This window comes from Corythoichthys intestinalis, chromosome 16, assembly GCF_030265065.1.
Source record: "Corythoichthys intestinalis isolate RoL2023-P3 chromosome 16, ASM3026506v1, whole genome shotgun sequence".
Taxonomy (NCBI): domain Eukaryota; kingdom Metazoa; phylum Chordata; class Actinopteri; order Syngnathiformes; family Syngnathidae; genus Corythoichthys; species Corythoichthys intestinalis.
In genome coordinates, this window is record NC_080410.1 from 3,582,612 (window position 1) to 3,605,647 (window position 23,036).

The 23,036-nt window shown below is 38.6% G+C and overlaps 1 protein-coding gene across 1 annotated transcript in view; it reads left to right on the top strand.

Moving 5' to 3' along the window:
- Positions 1 to 23,036, top strand: part of gna13b (guanine nucleotide binding protein (G protein), alpha 13b) — a 60,341-nt gene that overhangs the window by 15,259 nt on the left and 22,046 nt on the right. Inside the window, exons 2-4 of the mRNA XM_057861039.1 lie at positions 2,216 to 2,445; positions 11,005 to 11,055; positions 22,148 to 22,348. Coding sequence (XP_057717022.1) covers positions 2,216 to 2,445; positions 11,005 to 11,055; positions 22,148 to 22,348 — 482 coding nt within the window. The remainder of the gene's footprint in view (positions 1 to 2,215; positions 2,446 to 11,004; positions 11,056 to 22,147; positions 22,349 to 23,036) is intronic.

Consider the following 23,036-nt stretch of genomic DNA (forward strand, 5'->3'; position numbering starts at 1 on the left):
ATTTTAGACCGATGCCTGTATGAGTAGTCACCTCTTGAGTACTCTCTGATACCAAGTAACTGATAGCTTTCGTACTTCAAATAAATACAAAAACCGTATTAGACAGGTTCAACTGTTAACTGTTCAGCATGATGCACTTTATTCAATTAATGGGGAAAAAATCGACTTGTTGATTATTAAGATAATCATTAGTTGCGGTCCTAAAACCTACAATCACGGGCTGGGAACCTCTTTGACCGAGAGAGCCAAAACAACCAACATATTTTAAAATGTGATTCCATCAGAGCCATACTGTGAGTGTGTGTGTGTGTGTGTGTGTTCTGTTCTGTTGACAGCTTGTCCAAGTTTGTTTTGTGAGTAGAGATAGACCGATTATCGGCGCCGATATTTGGAAATTTGCCGTATATCGGTATCGGCCTTTTTTAAGCCGACCCGCCATTATGAAAAAATCTGTTTAAAACTGGGGTATTTCAGCTCAGATGCAGGCATGCCTCGCTCTCCTGCACTAGTATTCACCCCGTCTTCTGATTGGTTAAATGGTAATGGCAAATGGAGTTGCACTTGTATTGCACCTTTCCATCTTTCAAGGCCCTAAAAGTGCTTCACACTATATCTTCATCTACATACTGGTGACACAGCACCTAGGAGCAACGTGGGGTTGAGTATCTTGCTTAAGGATACTTATACGAGGTCATCAGAGCTTTTCTTTCCTGTGGAAAAATTTCAGAGAGCTATTTATTTAAACTTTTATTCAACTTTAGAAGAGATGTTTCTGAGTCTAGAAAATTCAGGCACTTCTTGAGCTATTATTTCCTATTTGTGTGATTCAATAAACATGCTTTAGGCATTTCAATGCAGTCCACTGTTTGCATGATTCCATTTTTTTTTTAAACGCCAATTTTTACACTCTTACAGCAAATAAATATTGACTCCCAAAATCTGTTATCGGCCCAATAATTGATATCGGTCCTGAAAGACTCATATCGGTCGATCTCTATTTGTGAGCACTGTTGTTTTTTCGTGAACGCAATTGAACGCATCAAACATCACACGGGAGCAAGGTCATGCTCAGCTTTTACGAGCGGTCGCAGAGTTCCAATTGAAATAAATCTTGAGAAAACAACAACAAAAGCCTAACATCATTACTTGGCATGTTACAATCATTGCTCAGTTACGCACACACTACTTGGAAATTAACTAGGAATGTCCAGATCGCATATTTCTGAGTCAGTTACCTGATTTTGTTTATCTGCCGATACAGTCTCGATCCGATCCTAAAAAAAGTTGTTTTTTGTTTTGTTTTTTTAACAAACCTATGACTGTCCCACTGTGCTTCCTTCATAATGTGAATTATTTTCAAACAAGAACAATGTAGAAAAATGCTTGTCTTTATTAAATGCTTAATTGTGGGAGTCCACTCAAATTCACTCACGCTCTGACACGCTGCTCAGAGCAGCCTCTCACTTACGCAATGAGTTGCCACAGCACACTTACGCAACTTTAACGATGATTGACCTTTGATCGTAGAAGTGCTAATCTTCTTTGGCAAAATCAAAGCTAGAAACCTGTCAATCGTCGTAAGTACCTTTAAGTACCACCCCCAAGCTGGACAGTTTGGCCGCACTGCCTAGCAGGAGGCAGGGTGTGAGGCTCTATGAGCATGAAGCAGAAAAACATATTTTTTAAAAATTAAAAATCGGATCCTTTCACCCGATTCCCATCCTCTGAAAAATGGCGCGATTTGCCTGATTTATGATCACGTGATCAGATCGGAACATCCCTAAAAATAACAAATAGAAACACGGTGTGGCATTATGTATATTTCCTGGAAGTGGAAACCACAACCGGGGGGACGTGTGAATAACGGTGCTCAAGACAGGCAGAGCCTCTTGCAGCCATTTCGTGTTTCTCACTCTCCTGGAAGTGGTGACAATTTGACAGGCAAAAAAGTCATGAAAGTGAAACAGATTGCAACCAGTGGGCACCAAATTTAAGCATTATTATTGAGACATACGTTTGAAGTGAAGAACAGTGTGTGAATGCACTGTTATAGCTAGTTCATGTTAAGTGAGCCGGCCAGTTCCACATTTAAGATTACAGGCTGGCGGAGAGCCAGAAAAACTCATCAAAGGAGCTAGATATGGCTTTCGAGACATAGGTTCCCGACCCCTGTACTATAACCTTAAGAATGAACTAAAGTGTTTTCTCATCCCAGGTATACGAGTCTTAGTGGATGCTCGAGAAAAACTTCATATCCCATGGGGTAACCTGTCCAATCAGCGTCATGGAGATATGTTGATGGCGTTTGACACCCGGTCTATGATGGCTCACGGCCATGGTATGGTGCAGCCCAAGGTTTTTCAGCACTACCTGCCATCCATCCGTGCCCTGTGGATTGACCAGGGAATCCAGAATGCCTATGACCGTCGCAGAGAATTCCAATTGGTGAGTAGGCAACAACTAAAGGACTACAATGTGAAAAATCTGAAAATCGAAAAACAGTAATCCCTCATTTTTCGTGGTTAATGGACTATTTTTTGGGGGGAGTTGGGGGGGGTCAATGAGTGTTGTTTTCGTCAACGATGATGATAATGAAAATATTTCGTCAACAATTTTTTTCATTAAGATGACATGTTAAAACGTGTCTGTTGAGATTAAAACATAAAGAGACGGATGTCACTTTTCGTCTGACGAGACAAGACGAGAACGAGATGAAAATTCGCCATAGTTTCACAATGTGTAACATTTTTTTATCGTATGTGTGTGTCGTGCTGCTTGGTAAGCTTCGTTTTCTTACCTTGGCTAAATATGTCATGTTGCTTTAGCCTTCAAAGGTCTGTGCTGAGTAGGGTTGCGCATCGAGCATCGATGTGATCCGGGAATAACACTCCGATGCTCCCAGAACTGTTCAAATTTTAAAAATTCGATTCCATGTTTCGGTTCCTTGACCACCGATAGGGAAAAAATGCTGCCGAACACCACGAAGAATAAGGCACAGGAACCGTGTGTTTGTGCACTGCAACTTGATTTCAACCATGGACACGGTGATGCGGTGCTCAAAAGTTTGGCTCAACTTCACAAAGACAAATGACCAGTAGCTCAGTGCATTTGCAACATTTGCAACACAGCGAAATCATGCAAAGGTGGCTGCACAACCAATATGATTAAACACCTCCGGCTTCATGGTATACAAGCGCCAAGTGCATAGCTGAGTGCCGCGTATTTGACACACTGCGCTGGTCCTCTAATCAGTCTGAACCAGGTAGGTAAAACAATAAACTACGTCTGTCTTCTGCTGCCCCCGCGACCCTACCCCGGATTAAGTGGTAGATGATGGATGGAAGGATGGGTGGAATAGTACGAGAATAAGTCATATTATTACATCGCGCTAATGTAGCTATACAAGCAGCTACGTACTTTACGTAGCGCGTTGCCGCCTCCTTTAAAATTAACAGTATTTAAAGTATTTTGTTTTATAATCTGTTGTGTTGCTTGTTTAGAAAGAAGTAGCCATATGAAGCATTCGATTACTTTTTAATGAACTCGTAGCAGTGAGCACATGCAGACATCACATAGCATCCTAGCCAGTCTCTCATCTCTTCTTCTGTGCATTATACGTACACACTTGTGCAGCGCCACTCACTGGCCTAACTGGTATTGTCACAACATAAACATTGCACGTGTCTGCAAACACAGCAGACTCTGTTTCACAAATACGGAAACCTTATTATTTTGCCTCATCTACATCAAATTATAATCAATAGAAAAAATTATATTAATGCTTCGTCGCAGCTCCCAGCTAAGGTACATGTATGTAAAGTGCATAGCGAGTCACAGCTACCTTACCCTTACGTAATATTTGCGACTTTTTCTCGCTTTTTCAAATACAGTGGTACCTCAACATACGAAGTTAATTCGTTCCAGGAGCTTGTTTGTAAGTCGAAATAGTCGTATGTCGAGCAGGATTTTCCCATAAGAATACATTATAATTCCATTAATTCGTTCCACAGCCCCAAAACCTACACTAAATCCTTAATAAATACTGCTGTTACTATTACGAATACCAATTACAAAGAGCAAAACAAATAAATTATGACTATCAATCAGAATAACAATAATATAATAATTAGAGGCGTGCAAAATTTCCGATTCTTAGATTATTCGCGATTCGGCCATGGAAGATTCGAGAACGATTCACTAACAGCCAAATTCCGATTATTGAATTATACCAGGTAAAGCGAAAATAAAACACAGTCAGCGCGGTCTTCAGGACGCAATGAGGAACGGACCGAGAGTAAATATGTTCAACTCATGCTGCTAGATTAAAAAAAAAAAAAACAATAATACATGACTGCGGCCGTCAGCCGCTACAAACAGCGCCCAGTTGCTAGTTGCAAACATATGGCAACATACGGCTATGGTAGGTATCACATATATCTAAAACTAGATATGAAATGACAGACGACGGCCGTGTAAGATCATATACCAAGAACTAGATGCGAAAAGACAGACTTTCCCGCGCTATTAAACCGGCGCCATATTAAAGCAGTAGACTTCTCTAGAGGGCTCTGTTGTAGCGAACCTAATTACTTTTTATCTGAAAAAAAAAAAAACAAATCGGCAAAATCTTGACTTGAATATATCTTTAAATGATGAAACAGTTTTAAAACTTTCTCGTCCAAAGTAGACAGAAGGGAAATAATGGAATAACGAGAGCAATTTTAACAACTTTAACGGTTGATTCACAACATTAAATTCATTGAATGTAGTTTAAAGCTGCCGATACAGAATGGGGACTTGAGTATTTTATTTACTTTTTTTAACGGTTAACTTGATACTGAAACAGTAGTTTGTTTAGCGTGAGAGGATTTTTTAACAATTTTGGAACTAGTTTACAAAAAATTAAAAGCAGGGTGTGGGGTGCATCAATAATCAATTTAGAATCGAATCGAAGCCTCTGAATCGTAATCGAATCGTTAGGTGCCCAAAGATTCCCTCCTCTAATAATAATAGCAATAATAATACTGTACCGGTAATAATGTAACGAATTGTGTTCTAATGTGGCGGACTTTTTTTGCTGTACCTAAACGCACCGCTGACGTGACGGTGAGCAAGAGAGCGCTATTTTACTTTCTGTTCCGATTCTGGCGTCAACAGCAGCGAAGACTAGGCGAGTTGATGGAATAAATAATTAGAAACCTGACTAAGCTGGCGATTTCTTTGGCAGTGTTACCACAATAAGAATTTTCACCTTAACTTAAAGACTGGCGAACGAAGGAGGACCGCCGGCCGAGATCGACATTCTACGGCCCTATTGTCGGCCCATTTCATGGATGCACACACAATGCTTACGTTTTGCTATCATTTACATCTTCATTTCAATGGTAAGTGTCACCTTTTCTTTTTTCTCTCTACTTGCACTAACCTTTTTGGATCCTGTGTTGATTTCTCTCACAAGAAAATCAGCCGTGAGTCCGTCGTCTGGCAAAACAAAGAACCTGCGGCGCTGTCAAAAATCGTCGTATTTCAAGCATGTCGTCTGATGTAGAAACAAATGGCGAGTCAAATTTTACGTCGGATGTCGTAAAGATCGTGTGTCGAGGCGATCGTATGTCAAGGTACCACTGCATATGCGTTCAAGCTTAATGTACACCCAGTGAACGTGTGTTCTACACTACAGGAGACACTATCTCTCCAGATTACTCATGCTTACTGCCTGAGAAGGCAGATATGGTCATTTTACTCAACAAAAACTGTTTTTGATTTTATACTGTACCCACTGCTAATCTGGACTGGGTTTTACAAGTTTTTTTGTTTGTTTCATATTTTGCACCAGGTTAGCCCATTAGTTGGAGCTCAATAGTATGTAAAAATGCCTGCAGCACTCTAAAACATAGGCAAAAGAATATGTGTAAATGTTTTCTACATGAGCTTTTGAAAAATAAACATTTTTGTGAAATTGCAGTCCTGTGGAAATAAACTTAAGAATAGCCCTGTAAGAAATTTATAGTAAGTTGAAAGTTTGTATTATTTAAAAAATAATTGAGGAGTGAATGAATATAAGCTATGCAATTTTTTTATTATCCTGCCTATTAAAAGAATCGGAATCGAGAATAGTTTGGAATTGGAACCGTTCAAATTCAAACGATGCCCAAACCTAGCGCTGAGTGATCATCCCACACTTAATGTAACTTGTAGCATTAGCTTCGCATTAGCATTTAGCATGGTGAGTGTCATCTTAAGCTCTTGGAGAACCTTTTATATAGAGTTTGTGGCGTCCAGGTGAGTTTAATTAAATTGAAAATAATGTACTGTTTTCCTGCTGAGTGTGTATTATCATCACGAAAATGGTGATGTCCTTATACACTCTACAATTATTGGCTTGTCTGTCAATGTTCATTCGCAATTGTTGGAAATCTTTATTTATTTATTCATGGACTAAAACTTTTGCAGTTTACAGACGAAAACATTTTGAGTCATTGTCGACTAAAACTGGACGAAGACGAACACTTTTTGAAATGACTAAAATATGACTAAGACTAATAAGTACTTTCGTCCAAAAGACTTTGGTAGCCCTTTTAATTCTCGTCGTTTATTTCTCGTCCAAAAAGACTTACGACGAGAATTAAAAGGGCTGACAAAAACAATTCTGTGTTCAATGTATTTATTCAGTTTAACAGTATTTAAAAGAGATACATATTTAACAGTATTTAAAAGAGATACATATTTTATATAATTTTTCCTTTTCTTTTCCCAGAGTATAATATTAGAAAAAAAACAACCTTGTCTATATATTTTAATAAATGATTTTTAAGCACTGCAAATTTAATAAAGGTATATATTGAGATATATAAGAAAACAATGATTTGTATGTGTATACGTGCATATGTCATTTTTAAATAAAATAACACATTACACTCCCGCGGCTCGTTCCTTGACTGATGATGATGTAGAAACACCTGTGCACTTCTATGAAGATGATGAAGATGACGCAATGCACAGGTGTCAAGGGGCCCTTATGCTCTACCTCAAAAATCTGCGAATAACTGAAACCGCAAATTGGCAAGGGATCTCTGTATTCTAAAGCCCCATTTCCACCAAGCGGTGTGTTACAATACCATCACAATTGCTACTGTGCTGCCCTGTCTTCATTGTTAACTGACTTCTAATTTGTTCCCACTATACATCCTACTACCGATTTTCATCACCTCCTATTTATGACTCAAGGTCTTTAACTGTTTCCGTGCCTAGTACTACTTCAATAGAAATGATTTGGCCAGTAATTCCCAACTTCTCCAAGGTAAGCTCTTTGAATTGAAAAGCTTTTTTTTCATAACCACAATATTTTTTTTGTTTCATCTACATATTCCACTGACAAACCATTTCAAGTAGTGATAATACATTTTTCAATTGATAATTTCCTCCTCGTTCCAACCGATAACCGATAATGTCAAGCCGATAATTCCATTAAAAGATTTATGTAAAATTTTAAAGTATACACAAGAGAAAATATTACAATGCAAAAATATAATTTATTGCTCTTTTTTTTTTTTATTCCAACATCTAAATAAAGACCGATTGTCTGACATTGTGTAATGGTAAACATTTGGCAACAATTACTTACAGAGGAAATACCTAAGTTGCACAAAAATGCCTTTAAAAGTAAGCCATTCCTAACATATAACATTACTACACTGCAAAAACACACCTCCATAAAACTAGTTAAATTCCCTTGTTTTCAGTGTAAATCTATTGGAAATAAGTGAAATAATCTGCCTGCGCTTCAAGTATATTTCACTTAGATTTTTTTGAAGAAAAAAAACCTATCTGAAAATAATCTTAACAGCCTTGTTTTAAGCAATAAATTATTATACTTAATCGTTAAAAAAAACTTGTCAGAAATGTTCTTTATTCAAGAATAGGTATGGTTCAAAACATTATTTGAAAGCATTTTTTCTTGATTTAGGTGAAAATGTATATTTATTTTAGATGTATGGGCTTAATAAGAACAAATGGCAATATTTAAGTAAGTGGAATAATCTGGCGCATACATCTGTTAACTAGTCTTTAACACTTAAAACAAGATAGGGAAAATTATTTGACTAGATTTAAGAAAAATGATCTGATTAAGACGTCATAAATTTACAGCATACTGAATGCATTCCTGACTGGCTGACTTCTTTGTGAGTGAGGTTTGGTGCATGTTGAAATGATCATATAACAACTGTGCCGTCATGATAAGCATGCTTACTTGACATCACTTGTCCAAATGTCCGTGCTGAAACTGATGTGATCGGCATGTTTTTCATGAAGAACGGTGGTCGTATAAACCGCATTATTTTTTTATGCGGGGCTTGGGCTCTCCGGTCACTTCGGTAAAAAAACGTCTCTCGTCCGGCATCCCCTCCCGCCTGTGCCCATCAGTCCGTCCGGCCGCCAAATTAGCACCCGCGCCAGGGCTCTGTCTGGCCATAATGCTCAATGAGTTGAACCGGAGATGAGCCGGCGGCAGCTACGTTCATACTGGATATCCGTCCGCTCCAGCCAGCTAGCCGCGGCGTATTCGGGGCATGGCTCCGCTCCGGGCGGAGGCGTGCGTCTCGCGTCCTGCACGCCGTGGGGGAATGCTTCAGAAACTGGGGTGTTCGCCAGAGGTCCCGCCGCTGGGGAACAGGGCTCGGCCTGTCTGCCCGCACCGCCTCGGGCGAGGCGTTGGTGGCCTGCCGGACCGGCCAGAGCGGCGGGCTCCGTCGGAAGGACTTGTCGACTATCTGTCTTGTGCCGGTGTTTAGCCTTAGATGGAGTTTACCACCCGCTTTGGGCCCCATTACCAAACAACCCAACTCCGGGAAGGCCGCAGCGTCTCTTCTAGAGCTGTCCCGACTAGTCGACATAGTCGACGTCATCGATGACGTAAATCCGTCGACGATCACAATATCCCGTCGACGGTTAATGAAGGGTTAAAAAAATATATGCGTGAAAAGTTCGGAATGTCGGATGCTCTGTATGCAAGCGGGGAAAGCGGCACAAAGCCAAAAAAAGCGCACCAGAGTGTCCAAAACATTGACTTATTTCAAAGAAACAAAGGAGGCTACACTCTTCTGTCCTGTCTCTTCAATGCCAAGCTTGGCTGCACGTCGGCCGTGAATAAACACCTCAAGCGCCGTCAACCAGTTTGTAATTTTTTTTTTTGTTTTTTCATTTTTTTGTACACCAGAGGGTGCTGTCGCCTTACTAAATAATAATGTTTCATTGACAATGGGCGTATAAGTGCTATTAGTATTGTTCTTAATGCTAATTGAAAGGTTTATTTCATGTTATGGTTTATTTTATGGTATAGAAAATTATATAAGGTTAAAAGGTCATAAATATATACAGTATATACAGTGATTGCACTCAAGGGCGAGATTGTCAATGATAAGGTAATAAATTAAGGTAAAGGCAATTCATATAGTCTATTCATTGATATATAAATAAGGTTTAAAAGGAAAAAGGTGAAAAGTTTTTTTTTCTAATTGTGTTGTTTTATTTGTGTGCATCGTAGCTCTTACGGTGTGTTTACATCAAGGATGGAATAAAAGTTGTAAACCATCAGTTTAAGAGACCATCTTTTCAATCGGGATGCTACACTAGTTAATTCTATCAGCATTTAAACTCATTGTTTATTTGTGATTTATTATTGTTATTTACGTGTTTATTTGTACTTTAATAAATAATTTAAGTGTTCCAATATGTTTTTTGTGAATTGATAAGCGTCAACAAAAATTTCATTGCTAAATTAGTTAAAAAAAAAAAAAATTATTATTAGATTAGTCGACTAATCGTAAAAATAGTCGGCTGACTAATCGGGAGAAAATTAGTCGTTTGGGACAGCCCTAGTCTCTTCATCGTCTCAAGCGATGTGTTTAGCTTTAGCATTCGCGCTAGCAGCAGCCTCGTATCCAAAAATCTTTGTGATGCAGTTTTAAATGGCAGATTGGGTTAGTGGTGTTGAATGAGGACGCTTTCTTTCCGCCTTGTGAAACTTCTGCAGTGCATGTCTTGCAGATGGCAAGAGCGTTGTTTGTTTCACACTGGGAAAAATCAACCCACACTAGTGACAGAGCCGCCATGATATCGCCCCAACCCTGTTGTGTAATGCCGCCTCCTTTTTGACGACATACTCTTCAACTCCTCCTCCCTTGGGGGCATCAGAGAGAGGAGGGATTGAAGAGGCGGCGGTGGCTTCGATTGCGCACATTTGGAACTTAAATCAAGTATATAATTATCGGATTGCATTATCGGTTGAATTTTTTTTTTATATCTGGATTATCTGTGTGACGTCATAATTGCAATTATCGGCCGATAATTATCGGTAACCGGTATTATTGTGCATCTTTACTTACAAGCAGAAGATTTAAAATATTCTTCCACTATCTGAAAGAGGAAGCTACCAAATTTACCAAATCTACTTTATTATTATTATTATTTATTCATTCATTCATTCATTCATTTTCCATGCCGCTTTTCCTCACGAGGGTCGCGGAGGTGCTGGAGCCTATCCCAGCTAGCTACGGGCAGTAGGCAGGGGACACCCTGAACTGGTTGCCAGCCAATCGCAGGGCACAAGGAGACATACAACCATTCACGCACACACTCACACCTACGGACAATTTAGAGTGTTCAATCAGCCTACCATGCATGTTTTTGGGATGTGGGAGGAAACCGGAGTTCCCGGAGGAAACCCACGCAGGCACGGGGAGAACATGCAAACTCCACACAGGAAGGCCGAAGCCCGGGATTGAACCCTTGATCTCAGAACTGTGAGGCAGATGTGCTAACCACTCAGCCACCGTGCCGCCACTATTATTATTTAAAAAAAAAAAAAAAAGTTCAGTTTTTCAGGCAGCGCAGATTACTTGTATGACTTGGTTTTATCAACGGCCAAATTGAAAACAAACTCTGTGGAAACGTTAAAAGATTTTCATGAACAACAATGACTTATTCTCTTTTTCTCTATTTCAGGGAGAATCTGTCAGGTATTTCTTGGACAATTTGGAAAAGCTGGGACAGTCGGTAAGTCTCACAAATGCTGAGAGAAGTCCAGTTCTTTAAAAGTCTCCTTCTGTCAAATTCCATTTTATTTCCCCTCTGTTGCATTTATAACATAAATGGAAATAGAGGCCTGTTGAGGTTTAATGTACAGGGTGACCCAAAAAAAAGTTTACACTCAGTTGACTGCTTGTTTAAAAGCCATTGAAACATATCTAAATAGGTTGTCATGCTTAAGTGATTCATTAAGGTCACTCAATGCAGCTGGTAATCTCTCGTCTCTACAATTCCTGTGCTTCTGCTGAAAATGAAGAAAACTTTAGCTGTACCTGAATTGCTGCGTGTCGGTCTGACACCTACTGAGATTGCAGCAAATCTGAGAATATCCAGATGTGCAGTCTACAAAGTTAAAAAGAAGCTGAAAGATACTGGAACAGCCTCACGAAAACCTGGGTCTGGAAGTGCCGATCTGTGCGGACCAAAAAGTTGATTGACAAGGTGATATGCGGCCACCCCAGAGTCCAGATCTCAATCCCCTGGATTATAGCATATGAGCAACTGTGGAGGACAGTGCCTGTAAGAAGCCACAAACTTCTGTGGCAGCCTTGGAAAGGTCCATTGTTAGATTTTGGGAAAAGATGACAGCATCCTACATAAAGAAGACCTGTCAAGCGTTCCGCAGGCGCCTGGAGGCTGTTGTGACACTTAAGGGAGGACACATTGAAAAATAGAGTGTACTGTACATGTTCTTTACAATAATGTATACTTTGTGATTAAATTCTAATTCTAAGCTGAATAAACATGGCATTTAGGTTGTATTATGGCAGTGTAAACTTTTTTTTGGGTCACCCTGTATTGTTCATTTCAATCGTTTTTAAAGTTAAACTTTTCTGGAAATATTGGATATTAAATGGGCGATGATGTGATGTCTATAATAATAATATTAATAATGTTGACTTTTGTTTTGTGATGCATGCTTTTATTTTAGCGCATCAAGCAATAGAACAGGTAGTACTTCCACACGCGATTAAGAGCGCATATACACACGAAGAAGAACATATTTGCACACACGAAGAAGAGTGCATGCATACACACGAAGTCGCGCAGCCGAATGAGGGATGGGGGAAAGAAAGCCTGCGCGCACATTTGTTGCTTGTTAAGCATCCACAGAGGCAGCACCTGTATACAACACCTTTTGTACTGTTTATTGTGCGTTTTCAATTGTGGTAAAACACTTGGGGCGAGTTTATGTGACTGTTTTTTATGATGTGCGGACGCTAACTGATATATGCTAATCGTTTGTTTGGATTGTTATTACTGTATCAGCGGGTAGTTATAAATACAAATTTGAATTGCTGTTATTGAAAATGAAACTGATTTAATTTCATTTTTATTTTAGTTTCATTCTGCAAGTGTTAATGTAATGAGCTGCTGAATAAAGTCAGCAAACCACACGGATGTCTGGCATCGTCCTTTCAGAGTTTAGCTCCCTGTCTAACAAGGACTTAGCTGCAACGTCTTGGCGAAGACGGTACAATGATGTACAATACATGTTTTTGGGTAGTTATTTGGAGGGTATATACAGGGTTAATTCCGATTATAGCAGAAATTTGGGTTATATCGCCAGTGTAGGAACGGAACCTGTTTGTATCCCGGGGACTACCTGCATATTGCAAGACTTAAACTTTAAGAATTTTCACCAAATGACTTGAATAGCTGTTCGGGAAGACTTTGGTTGACTCATAATGACCACATTGTATTCATTTACAGCAATACAATTTAATCTACGCTAAAGGGTTTCATCAGTTAATTATGAAGATGCTGCATATAGAAAGTCTACAGGAGGCCATGTCTCTGCACACTCTGCTGCTTTTATGAAGCAAAACAAAACTTTACATGTTCCAAAAAACAATCGCACATCCTGCGATGGGACTATTGCGCATACGCACATCGCGATGGCGATGTTCAAACAATATATTGTGCAGCCCTAGTGCAAGTAATTTTTAAAAATCTTTTCTCCCATACAATAAATTAACATGGCTGAGCGTCTATAACCATTAATGTCAGCGAATGAGTTACAGCATGAATGATTTTTCATGCGGTGGACAAACAGTGTGTGACTGATCAAAAACAAGAAGTTGAAATGATAAGAACTGTCTGTATTAATGTAAGATAAGGTGGGAATCTTGGGGCACCTAACAATTTGATTCTGATTCAGAAGCTGCGGTTCAATTATAAATTGATTATTAATGCACCCCACCCCCAGTATTACCTGTTTTTTATTTTTCGTACATTAGATACACAAATTGTACAAAAATCTTCTCAGGCCTAAACCAACTACTATTTCACTATCAAGTTAACAGCTCAAAACAATAAATAAAATACTCAAGTCCCCATTCTGTATCAGCAGCTTTAAACTACATATAATTAATTTAATGTTGTGAATCAACTGTTAAAGTTGTTAAAACTGCTCCCGTTATTCCATAATTTCCCTTCTGTCTACTTTCGACATGTGAAAGTTTTAAAACTATTTCATCATTTAAAGATACATTCAAGTCAAGATTTTGCCGATTTAGGAGTATTTTAGATAAAAAGTTAGATTCGCTGGGAAGGTTTGCTACAACAGCCTTCCAGAGAAGTCTACTGCTTTAAGATGGCTGCTGTTTACTAACACCTGGGAGTCTGTCATTTCGCATGTAGTTTTCTATACATGTGCTGCTAATGCCGCAGAGTCTCTCATTTCCGTAGCATTGTGTGTGCGTAGTTTGTAGCAGCTGTCGGCCGCAGTCAGGTAATGTTTTTTTTTTATCTAGCGGTCACGAGTTGAGCCTGAGCCATGTTTACACTCGGTCTGTTCCTCAGTGCGTCCCGAAGATAGCGCTATTGCGTCCCAAAGACCGCGCTGTGTTTTAGTTCCGCTTTACTTGGCATATTTCTATAATCGGAATTTGGATATTTGAAAATCGTTCTCGAATCGTCCACGGCCGAATCCCGAATAATCAGCGAATCGGAAATTTCGCACGCCTGTAATGATAATGTATTGATATTGCTATATATCGCAATAATTTGTATCCCAATAGAATGATAGAATCCAACAAGAATCCTGCCAAAAATCGATATATCGTTTTAAAAAGGTGTCACTTTTTAAAGTGCCTGTGACACGATAAAAAAAAAAAAATCTTAAATAGCATTATTATGTGAATAAAATCGACTATATACAACAAGTTGGCAAAACGCTGATGACAAGAAATGAGTCCTTTAATCTTCCATTTAGCCCTGCCTGTCATTATAGCGCTCTAGCGCCTCCAGCTTGGTGATGACGTCGGCAGAGTAACGTTTTCAGCCGATTTAGAATTCAGCCCAATGGGGAGGATTCAGAAAGAACGAGGAAAATGTGACAGAGAACAGCAAAATGTCATCATTGTTTTTATTTCTCTACTCCATTATTTTTACTGGATTGTCTTTTTCCCCAATTGCTAAATAAATTTTATGGTCATGACAAATAACAGTCTTGTGCTAAATGGAATATGAAATATTAAAAATGCATTTATTCAGTAGGACAGGGCTAAATTACTCAATAATGGCCAAAACTGCCGACTTCTCCATGATCCCAGTATTTGACAGAACATGAAACATGTAGCTTACTCACGTAGTCATCCGTCCAATGGTCTCTTAATTGTTTGACTTGTTCTGCCCATTCTTCACAGTGAACAAGGATCTTTTGGAAATCAAAAAAGCCTCACACCACTCTCCCTGGTGTAGCAACAAAAGCCTGCAGCACATTGTGCTGGCGTGACGCAAAAAAATAAACATATTTAGAGCTGAAATGAATACTCGAGGAACTCGTTTAAAAACTGATCCGAGTAATTTTATTCACCTCGCGTAATCGTTTATTTTGACAGCTCTAAGCATCACGTTTTGCTCGGACTACTTTTAATGCGGGACAACGCTCTGATGTCACGTGCGTAGAGGAAGAAGCAAAAAAAAACTAAACAAACAAACTTACTGCAGCCGACAGCCGCTACAAACGACGCCGACGTTGCTAAATACTAGCTCGCACGATGCTACGTTGGTAGCAGGTAGCGTCTGATGAGTCTCATTGAGATCACATGCGTGTTGAAGTAGATGCGAAATGACAGACTCGGCCGCGTCTGGGCAGCGTTAGTAAACAGCCGCCATCTTAAAGCAATAGAGCGCTAAGCGCTAATAAATAAGATTAACGTTACTGTTACTAGCTCACGTAAGGTTAGCCCTGCGGAGGGCTAGGTTTCTATTAATTATGACCACTGTCGATGTGTGGCTAACGTGTCTTAGATACAGGCTTTAACATAACATAGCGATGTGGAGTGATGAGGGGTGTAAAATAAAAACTCAATAATGCTAACTATCAATTTTAGCTCAGTAGTCATTGCTGGACAAAACACCAAGTAGCACTGGTCCCTAATGTGCTCTAATACAGCCTGTATCATACATTTATTTTGAAAACTCAAAATCCTATCAGGACTTACAGTTTAGACTAACTTAAAACTCAACTAGAACTTAAAAATGGCTTGTCACAAATAGAAATTCAATTGAAACACGTGGGAAAAAATCCTAACTTTTAAGTGATGTGTGTTATCAAGCGTAACGGCATTTTTAGGTGTATATATATATATATATATATATATATTTTTTTTTTAATAAGATCTAAAGGTTTTTTGAGTGAAAGCAGTGAATTAGTCTTTTTTTTTAATTTTTTTTTTTTTATTCTAGTTACATCTGAGATGCAATTGTTGGCTGTTTTCAACAATATACATCGAAAATAAAGACATTGATTGAATGAAAATGGTTCAAGATTAGATGAAATGTCTTGTTTTCTCATGTATATTTATAATTGCTCTTCACCTAAAAATATATTTGTTTTATCCGATTACTCGATTAATCAATAGAATTTTCAGTCGATTACTCGATTACTAAAATATTCGATAGCTGAAGCCCTAAACAAATTAATCCACTAAATCAGATGAATCCGCAATCCTTCTGCATACGATATTAATGGCTGTATTGTGAGATGATTACCGTAATTTCCCGAATATAACGCTCACTTTTTTTCCCCAAAATCAACTTGTAAAATCATGGTGCGCATTATAAACAGGCACAGGGATGGAGACAAAAATATAAATATATATCTATATAAAGACAGATTTTTTTTTTTTTATTGACACGGCCATGTTGTGTTGAAAAAACGTATGCGGCGATCCGTTTCCGACCATTACGGTACGTGACGTCACCATTTTGTTTCTGTCGTGGCGAGCTAGGGAAGGAGGCGGAGTATAAAACAACGGAGCTAATCCGCATTGCTTTATTGACATTTAGGCTGCAACAAAATACAGTAGCAATGTCTGTCTCACATGCAACCCGCGGAATATAACTATCTTTACGGCTGTTCCCTCAACAAAATACCTCCCCCTGGGAACTATACAACGTGTCAACATAAGTTCCGCCAGTGAATTCTGTTATAACTCGGTAATACTTCACTCTGATTGGTCGAATGATTTAGTCTCTGTTAAATTCCGCTTTTTTCACTCTTCGTAAGCACAGAATTTCTTGAACTCATTGCGTCAACATTAATTTGCAGCTCCGCAACTCGGACCGTAACAAATGTAACACAACACAGACTTTCTGTGTCCATCAACTATATCTGTCCCTTGGGAAACTCAAACCCAAATAACAATAGTTCCTCTTGTTAGTCTACAGCGATGCGCGCTTCTGGTTTTCCGACTTCTAGCCTCACTTTTATTTTACCGTATCTATCCATGGAAAAAACATTTATTCATCAGGATGAAATTAGCAAGTTATACAGCAGCCTTTAAAAGAAGAGCCACATCTCTTTTGTTTTCTCCTGGATTCTGGTAAGTTGGAGAAGTTGTCAAATCATAATATTACCGTACATACTGTCAGTTTACGGTAATGTTTTGAACTACCAATATGCTATGCTTGTGCTGTGTTTCACCAGTCACTAAAATGACATTTCTGTATCTGTACACAAGCTCTGTTTTCTTGTATTCTTCTATTTACTGGTGCTAAAATTAGGGTGCGTGTTATACACGGGTACAATAATTTTCCCTAGATTTTACAAGTAAATTTGGGGTGCGCGTTATACAAGGGTGCGCCTTATATTGGGGAAATTACGGTAGTCCGTTGATGTCACATTCGCCTTCATCCTCAATCAGAGACCGTGGCCGGAAGTCTCTCATTTTCGTAGCGCGGGATTAAAAAAATTGAATAAATATACTGACCACTTCCACACACATCCAAGCCGTCCATTACATTCAGGAGCATGAAATACCGCGAGTAATATGAAATAAACATAACCCTAACCCTTTTTTTTTTTGTATCAGGGGCACTTAAATGTAGGCACTAAAAGGCTGTTACTGAAAATTTCCACCACAGGTGGCTATATAAAGAAAGACAAGTTGCAAAAATATAGTGTTGCTATATTCATTTACAGAGATGTTCTACTGAAATCATACCCTGTGAGGAACACAATATTATTTGACAGATTGAAGTTACAAATGCAACTCTGCCATTTTGAAGGGTTTTCTAGCATGAACGCTCCGTTTCAGGTAACACCCAGCATCTGAATTTGATTTAAATCCTGATTTAGCCACTCCAAAATCTTAATTTATTCAGCTTGTTCAGATGTGTAATTGCAGGTGTGTTTCGGATTGTAACACTGCTGCGTGATCCAAGAGCGCCTACATTCACAATGTTTTCCCTGGCCAAGCAGCAGGGAAAATATCCCCTAGCGTGGCGAATATAGCTATGAAAAGCATCAACTGCTATGTCTCAAATTTGGCTGTACTCTTTGCCCAGCTTTCCTCATTGTTAGACCATGGTTCACCACATGATCAACCTAAGTGGCTCATATGGTATCAAATATCACGGTCCTCCTCAGGCCTCTGCCTCTGTTTCCGTTTTATAACTTAGATTTAGCCTGTCACGATTAGGCCGGTATGAGATTTTGACAGTACGATAACCGTGAGCAAAATTACCGCAGTATCACGGTATTGCAATTATAGCTCCAAAATGTGTTATTTTGAGATGTATGGGTTAAAGGGAAAAAAAAAAAAAAAAACTTTTTTTCTATTGAACAGGATTTTTTTTTAATTTTTCAGAACATATTTGCAAATTGGAACATAAATGTTAAAGTAAATACAAAATAAATATATTGAATTTGAAAGGAAAATGTGTGTTTTGTTTTTGTCGAACTTTTTCGTGGCGCTAACCTGTCGAACCTACTCACACTTGGAAAAATTCAATTGTACGACGTTTTAAACGTATTCATTTTGTATATTTCACTTACCATGATTTGAGAGCTCAATAAATTGAAGAAAAGTACGCCTTGTGTATGGAGTGTTTGTTTTTGGGTTCGCTGACCGTTTAGCAGAATCGCGTCACTGACACAGCAACAAACAGGGGAAGTGGCTGAAAAATAACGAATACCGCACTACGGTATGACGGAAATTTTTAGTGGTTTTGTAACCGGGACGTGTTCACACCACGGTAAACCGTGACTCCGGTAACAGGCACATGCCTAGTCACGATATGCAATAAGTCTATAATTGCATGGTAAATGAAAATGAGTTCGTTAATTTTCCGGCTGTGATTTATCACCCCGTACTTGCATAGGTTTACGCATGCTTCGCCATTGATGCCATATGAGGCTCCAATTCCTTTCAAAAATATTAATAGGTCATCAGCACACCGTAAAACTAAAGTTCAGATATACAAAATAAGAAAATGTAATCCCCGGATTACAACGATTTACGCAATTTCGACTTTCCGACGCCGGAGTCTCGTCCGCCATTTTGTCTCCAGTCGTTATTTTATTTTATTTTTGTTTTATAAACAGTACCTTATTGTACCTCAAAGTATCTTATTTCTACTTTATTATTAGGACTACTTGTCCTCACAAAGCGTAAAGTTGTTCGGCTTTACAGACATCAGACAAGGCAGTTGTGCTTTTTGAAGCTTTTTACTTCCTTTTGACAATTTGTAAAGCTGTAACACACATATTTACATAACAGTATGTTCTAAACAACACACATTTTTACCATAAAACTAGGGGTGTACCAGTACACAAAAATCTCGGTTCGGTACGTACCTCGGTTTTGAGGTCACGGTTCGGTTCATTTTTGGTACAGTAAGAAAACAAAATGCAAAATATAAATGTGCTAGTTGTTTATTACACACTTTTGTGCTTTCAACAAAAAGAACAGTAGCCTATACAAAGCTAGAATTCTGCTCAAAAAGTAGCAGGTATTTAAAGATAATAATCCAACAACAATTTGCCTTTCAGACCCCGCGTATTGGTCAGCTTTCTTTCTGAAAGAAATAAGAAAAAAGAAGTCCTGTGCTAAAGAGAAAAGCAATCCCAATGACAAAGATTTTAACATGTATTTTACAAATGAAGTGCCTCAATGATTTTTTTTTTTTCTTATGATCGGTCAAAAGCTTTATTGGTGGATTTTCACAAGTTAAAGCGCCACACAGAAATTAATAAATTTAATTGTGGAAGCAGGATCTGGGTATTATTCTTATTATTTAATTACAGGTGTTTTAGCTCATTTCAATTTATTTTATTTAAATGGGCTATTATTTATTTTATTACGTGTTTGTATTTTACAAATGTGATGGAGTATTCATTTATATTGTATATTTTATGTTGTATAACTTTAGTTCCTATGTGAATATTAGTTGTTTTGTTGTGGTAGGAGGGTTTTGTATTAAACACAGGGCCGTGTTGGTTATTATTATAGCAGAGAAGACAACTGTAAATCAACAAAGAGTCAACTGTGCCCCAATCTACCACTCAAGAGATCTGATGGACTCAAAAAGTGGGTTACGATTGCATATTATTTTGAAAATCGACCGGATCCACCGTATTTTTACATGAGTAACTTCCGGTCTGCTAGCTAGTAGTATTGACGCAGGAGGGCCGCATCTCGCGTCAAATAATAAACTGCCGTTCTTTTTGCGTGCGTTGCGTTGAGCCGCTTCTGGGATGCATCTAACACGCGGCCGCACTGCGACTGCGCTATCGCGGCGGCCACGTTGTCGCGCCGTTGACGCTTCTTACTGTCCTACCGTGTTGGTCCTCATTATAATAGAGAAGACGGAGTAAATATAGTCTACACAAAGAAACTGTAACCCGATCGACTCACAGCCTCAAAAAGTAAGGGTTACATTACGTCAGAAACTTGTTCAGTACGCCTCCGTTCCGAACCAAGCACCAAGTACCGAAACGGTTCAATACGAATACATGTACCGTTACACCCTTACATAAAACACTTGACACAAAACAATTGGTGTTCAAACGTCCATCTAGTCTGATCAATATATAAATTTAATAGATTAAATTAGCCTAAATTGCCTAACAAAATTCCGCTAGCTTAAATGCTACAAATGCTAATGTATTTACAATTCTCATAGAAAATCGTTCACACACTCGACACTCGACACACAAACTCGACAAACTGTAGCTAAACTTAATTAAAAATCCATACATAAATATATATTAGCTGAAACAACTTAGTCTTATGTGGGCCAAACCAGAGCGCAGCTGTCCTTTATCCATGTCAGACGAGAGTCTGCTCCTAAATCATAAGGCGACAGTCCAGCCAGACCCAATGCTGCCATCGGAGGTTAGTGTCTCCTCCATCATTAAACAAAATACAATACTTTTGGACTTTTTGGATTGTTATTTTGGGGTTTTTAAAAAGTTCATTCTGACTTATGCGGAAATTCGGTTTATGTCGCCTGCGTAGGAACGTAACTCGTTCATAACCCTGGGACTACCTGTATTTCACATTGTATAGCGTTAGCATTGCTACAATGAGGCTAATGCTGAAAGACAATGAACTTTACCCTGCTATGAACCAATGGCAATCTTCTTCAAAATTCAATCTTTTCAAACGATGGAAAAAAACACCTGTACGCTGTTTGTACCAAGTGTTAAGCTTATGGTTAGCGGTTTAGCGCACGCACATCCAATGGACATTTCAAAACAAAAATGGTGTTGGGTTTCTTGCTTATTTCATATTCTACGTGAAGCGAGTTTTCAAACGACACGTTATGCATTGCTATTTAAAAATATCCATATTTAATTCAATTGATTTAATTTATTTTAATTTAAAAATTTTAATTTAATTTTAATTAACATATATATATATTTATTTTTGAATAGTTTGTGTGTTTACGAATAAACATTTATTGTATTTGAATAGGTGGATTATTAGGATATATTGTCACAGCATAAATGGTTAAAGTGGTTCATTTTTTTGTGGGGGGCGCAGTAGAGGGAGGACAAAAATGTTGCATATCTGCAACAATTTATGATGATTATAATTATATATTGCCCATCAATATTGGTTGACAGGTCTACTTTAATGGCCTTCCAAATCCATGTGTGATTGATGCATTCAAAACATTTGGAAATCGCTATGTAAACAAAATCGAGCGACCTACACATACAGACAACCCAATTATTAATGAATTGATTATCAATGATGTTTTGCTATCGTAATATAGTCTTCAAAGTTCAAACTGCTCACAATCACTTGTATACAATTAGATATCTTTACATTTAAGCAAAATAATTTAATTATTTAGACTTTAATGTTGCAGCACTACTTCAATGCATTTGTTACAGGTCTTTTTAATGTCTGTTGAAAAACAAAGTGAGGGGTGAAGCTGTCAAAATAGCACAGTTTTTTTTTTTAGCAAATAATTAAGAATTTATTATATATTGCTATGATGATATAAAATCATAATTAGAAGATTGGTTTCTATATTGACTACTACATAAATGCACTGCATATCCTTATGATCTTAGTGATGAGTCATGCCTGGAATGCAATAAACATACACACTCACTCCTAATTAGGGTCATTTGTTTATCCTCTGCGGTATCTCTGGAATGCTCAGTGTTAAATGTGGATATCCACAAAGCAATATAAGTAAGGATGGCACAACATTTAGTGTGTAACTGCACATTTCAACAAATACTTGAGAAATTTTATTCTTACCATCACTGGCTACTAAAAATTGTGAATTTGTTTTTTCCCCCTATCAGGACTACCTCCCCAGCCAACAGGACATCCTCTTGGCCCGAAAGCCTACCAAGGGCATCCATGAGTACGACTTTGAAATAAAAAACGTGCCTTTCAAAATGGTGGATGTAGGTGGTCAGCGTTCAGAGAGGCGCCGTTGGTTTGAATGCTTCGACTCAGTCACCTCCATTCTTTTCCTTGTCTCCTCCTCTGAATATGACCAGGTGAGTAACCTCACAGTTTTTAAAGAAAGTCCCTTTGTATTAATCTTAAGTACAGTAGAACTTCTTATGGTGATAACAATATACAGTGGTACCTCTACATACGATCGCTTCGACACACGAACTTTTCGACATCCGACGTAAAATTTGACTCGCCATTTGTTTCTACATCCGACGACATGCTCGAAATACGACGACAATGGCAGCACCGCAGACGAATGCACGGCGGATTTTCTTGTGTGACAAATCAACACAGGTTTCAGAAAAGGTTGGTACAGGTGGTGAAACAAGGAAAAAGTTGATGCTTACCTTCTAAATGAAGATGCAAATGACAGAAAAATATGAGCGTGGGGTGGGCATCCGTGAAATGGCTCAACAATACATCTCCACGGTCCTCCTCCGACCATCGTTCGCCAGTCTTTATAAGTTAAGCTGACAATTCTTATTGTGGTAACATCTCCAAAGAAATCGCCAGCTTCGCCACGTTTTCATCATTTCTTTCACAACTTATTCAACACAAAACGCCTGCTGTCTGCCGCAATTGACGGTGTTCTCAAGAGAACATTCAAAGTGAAAGTGAAACTCAAGCTCACCGGTCCAGGCACGTCAGCCCCGCGGTGCGTTCAGGTACACAAAAAAACGTCCGCCTTATTAGAACCCGATTCGTTACACTATTACAGGAATTATTATT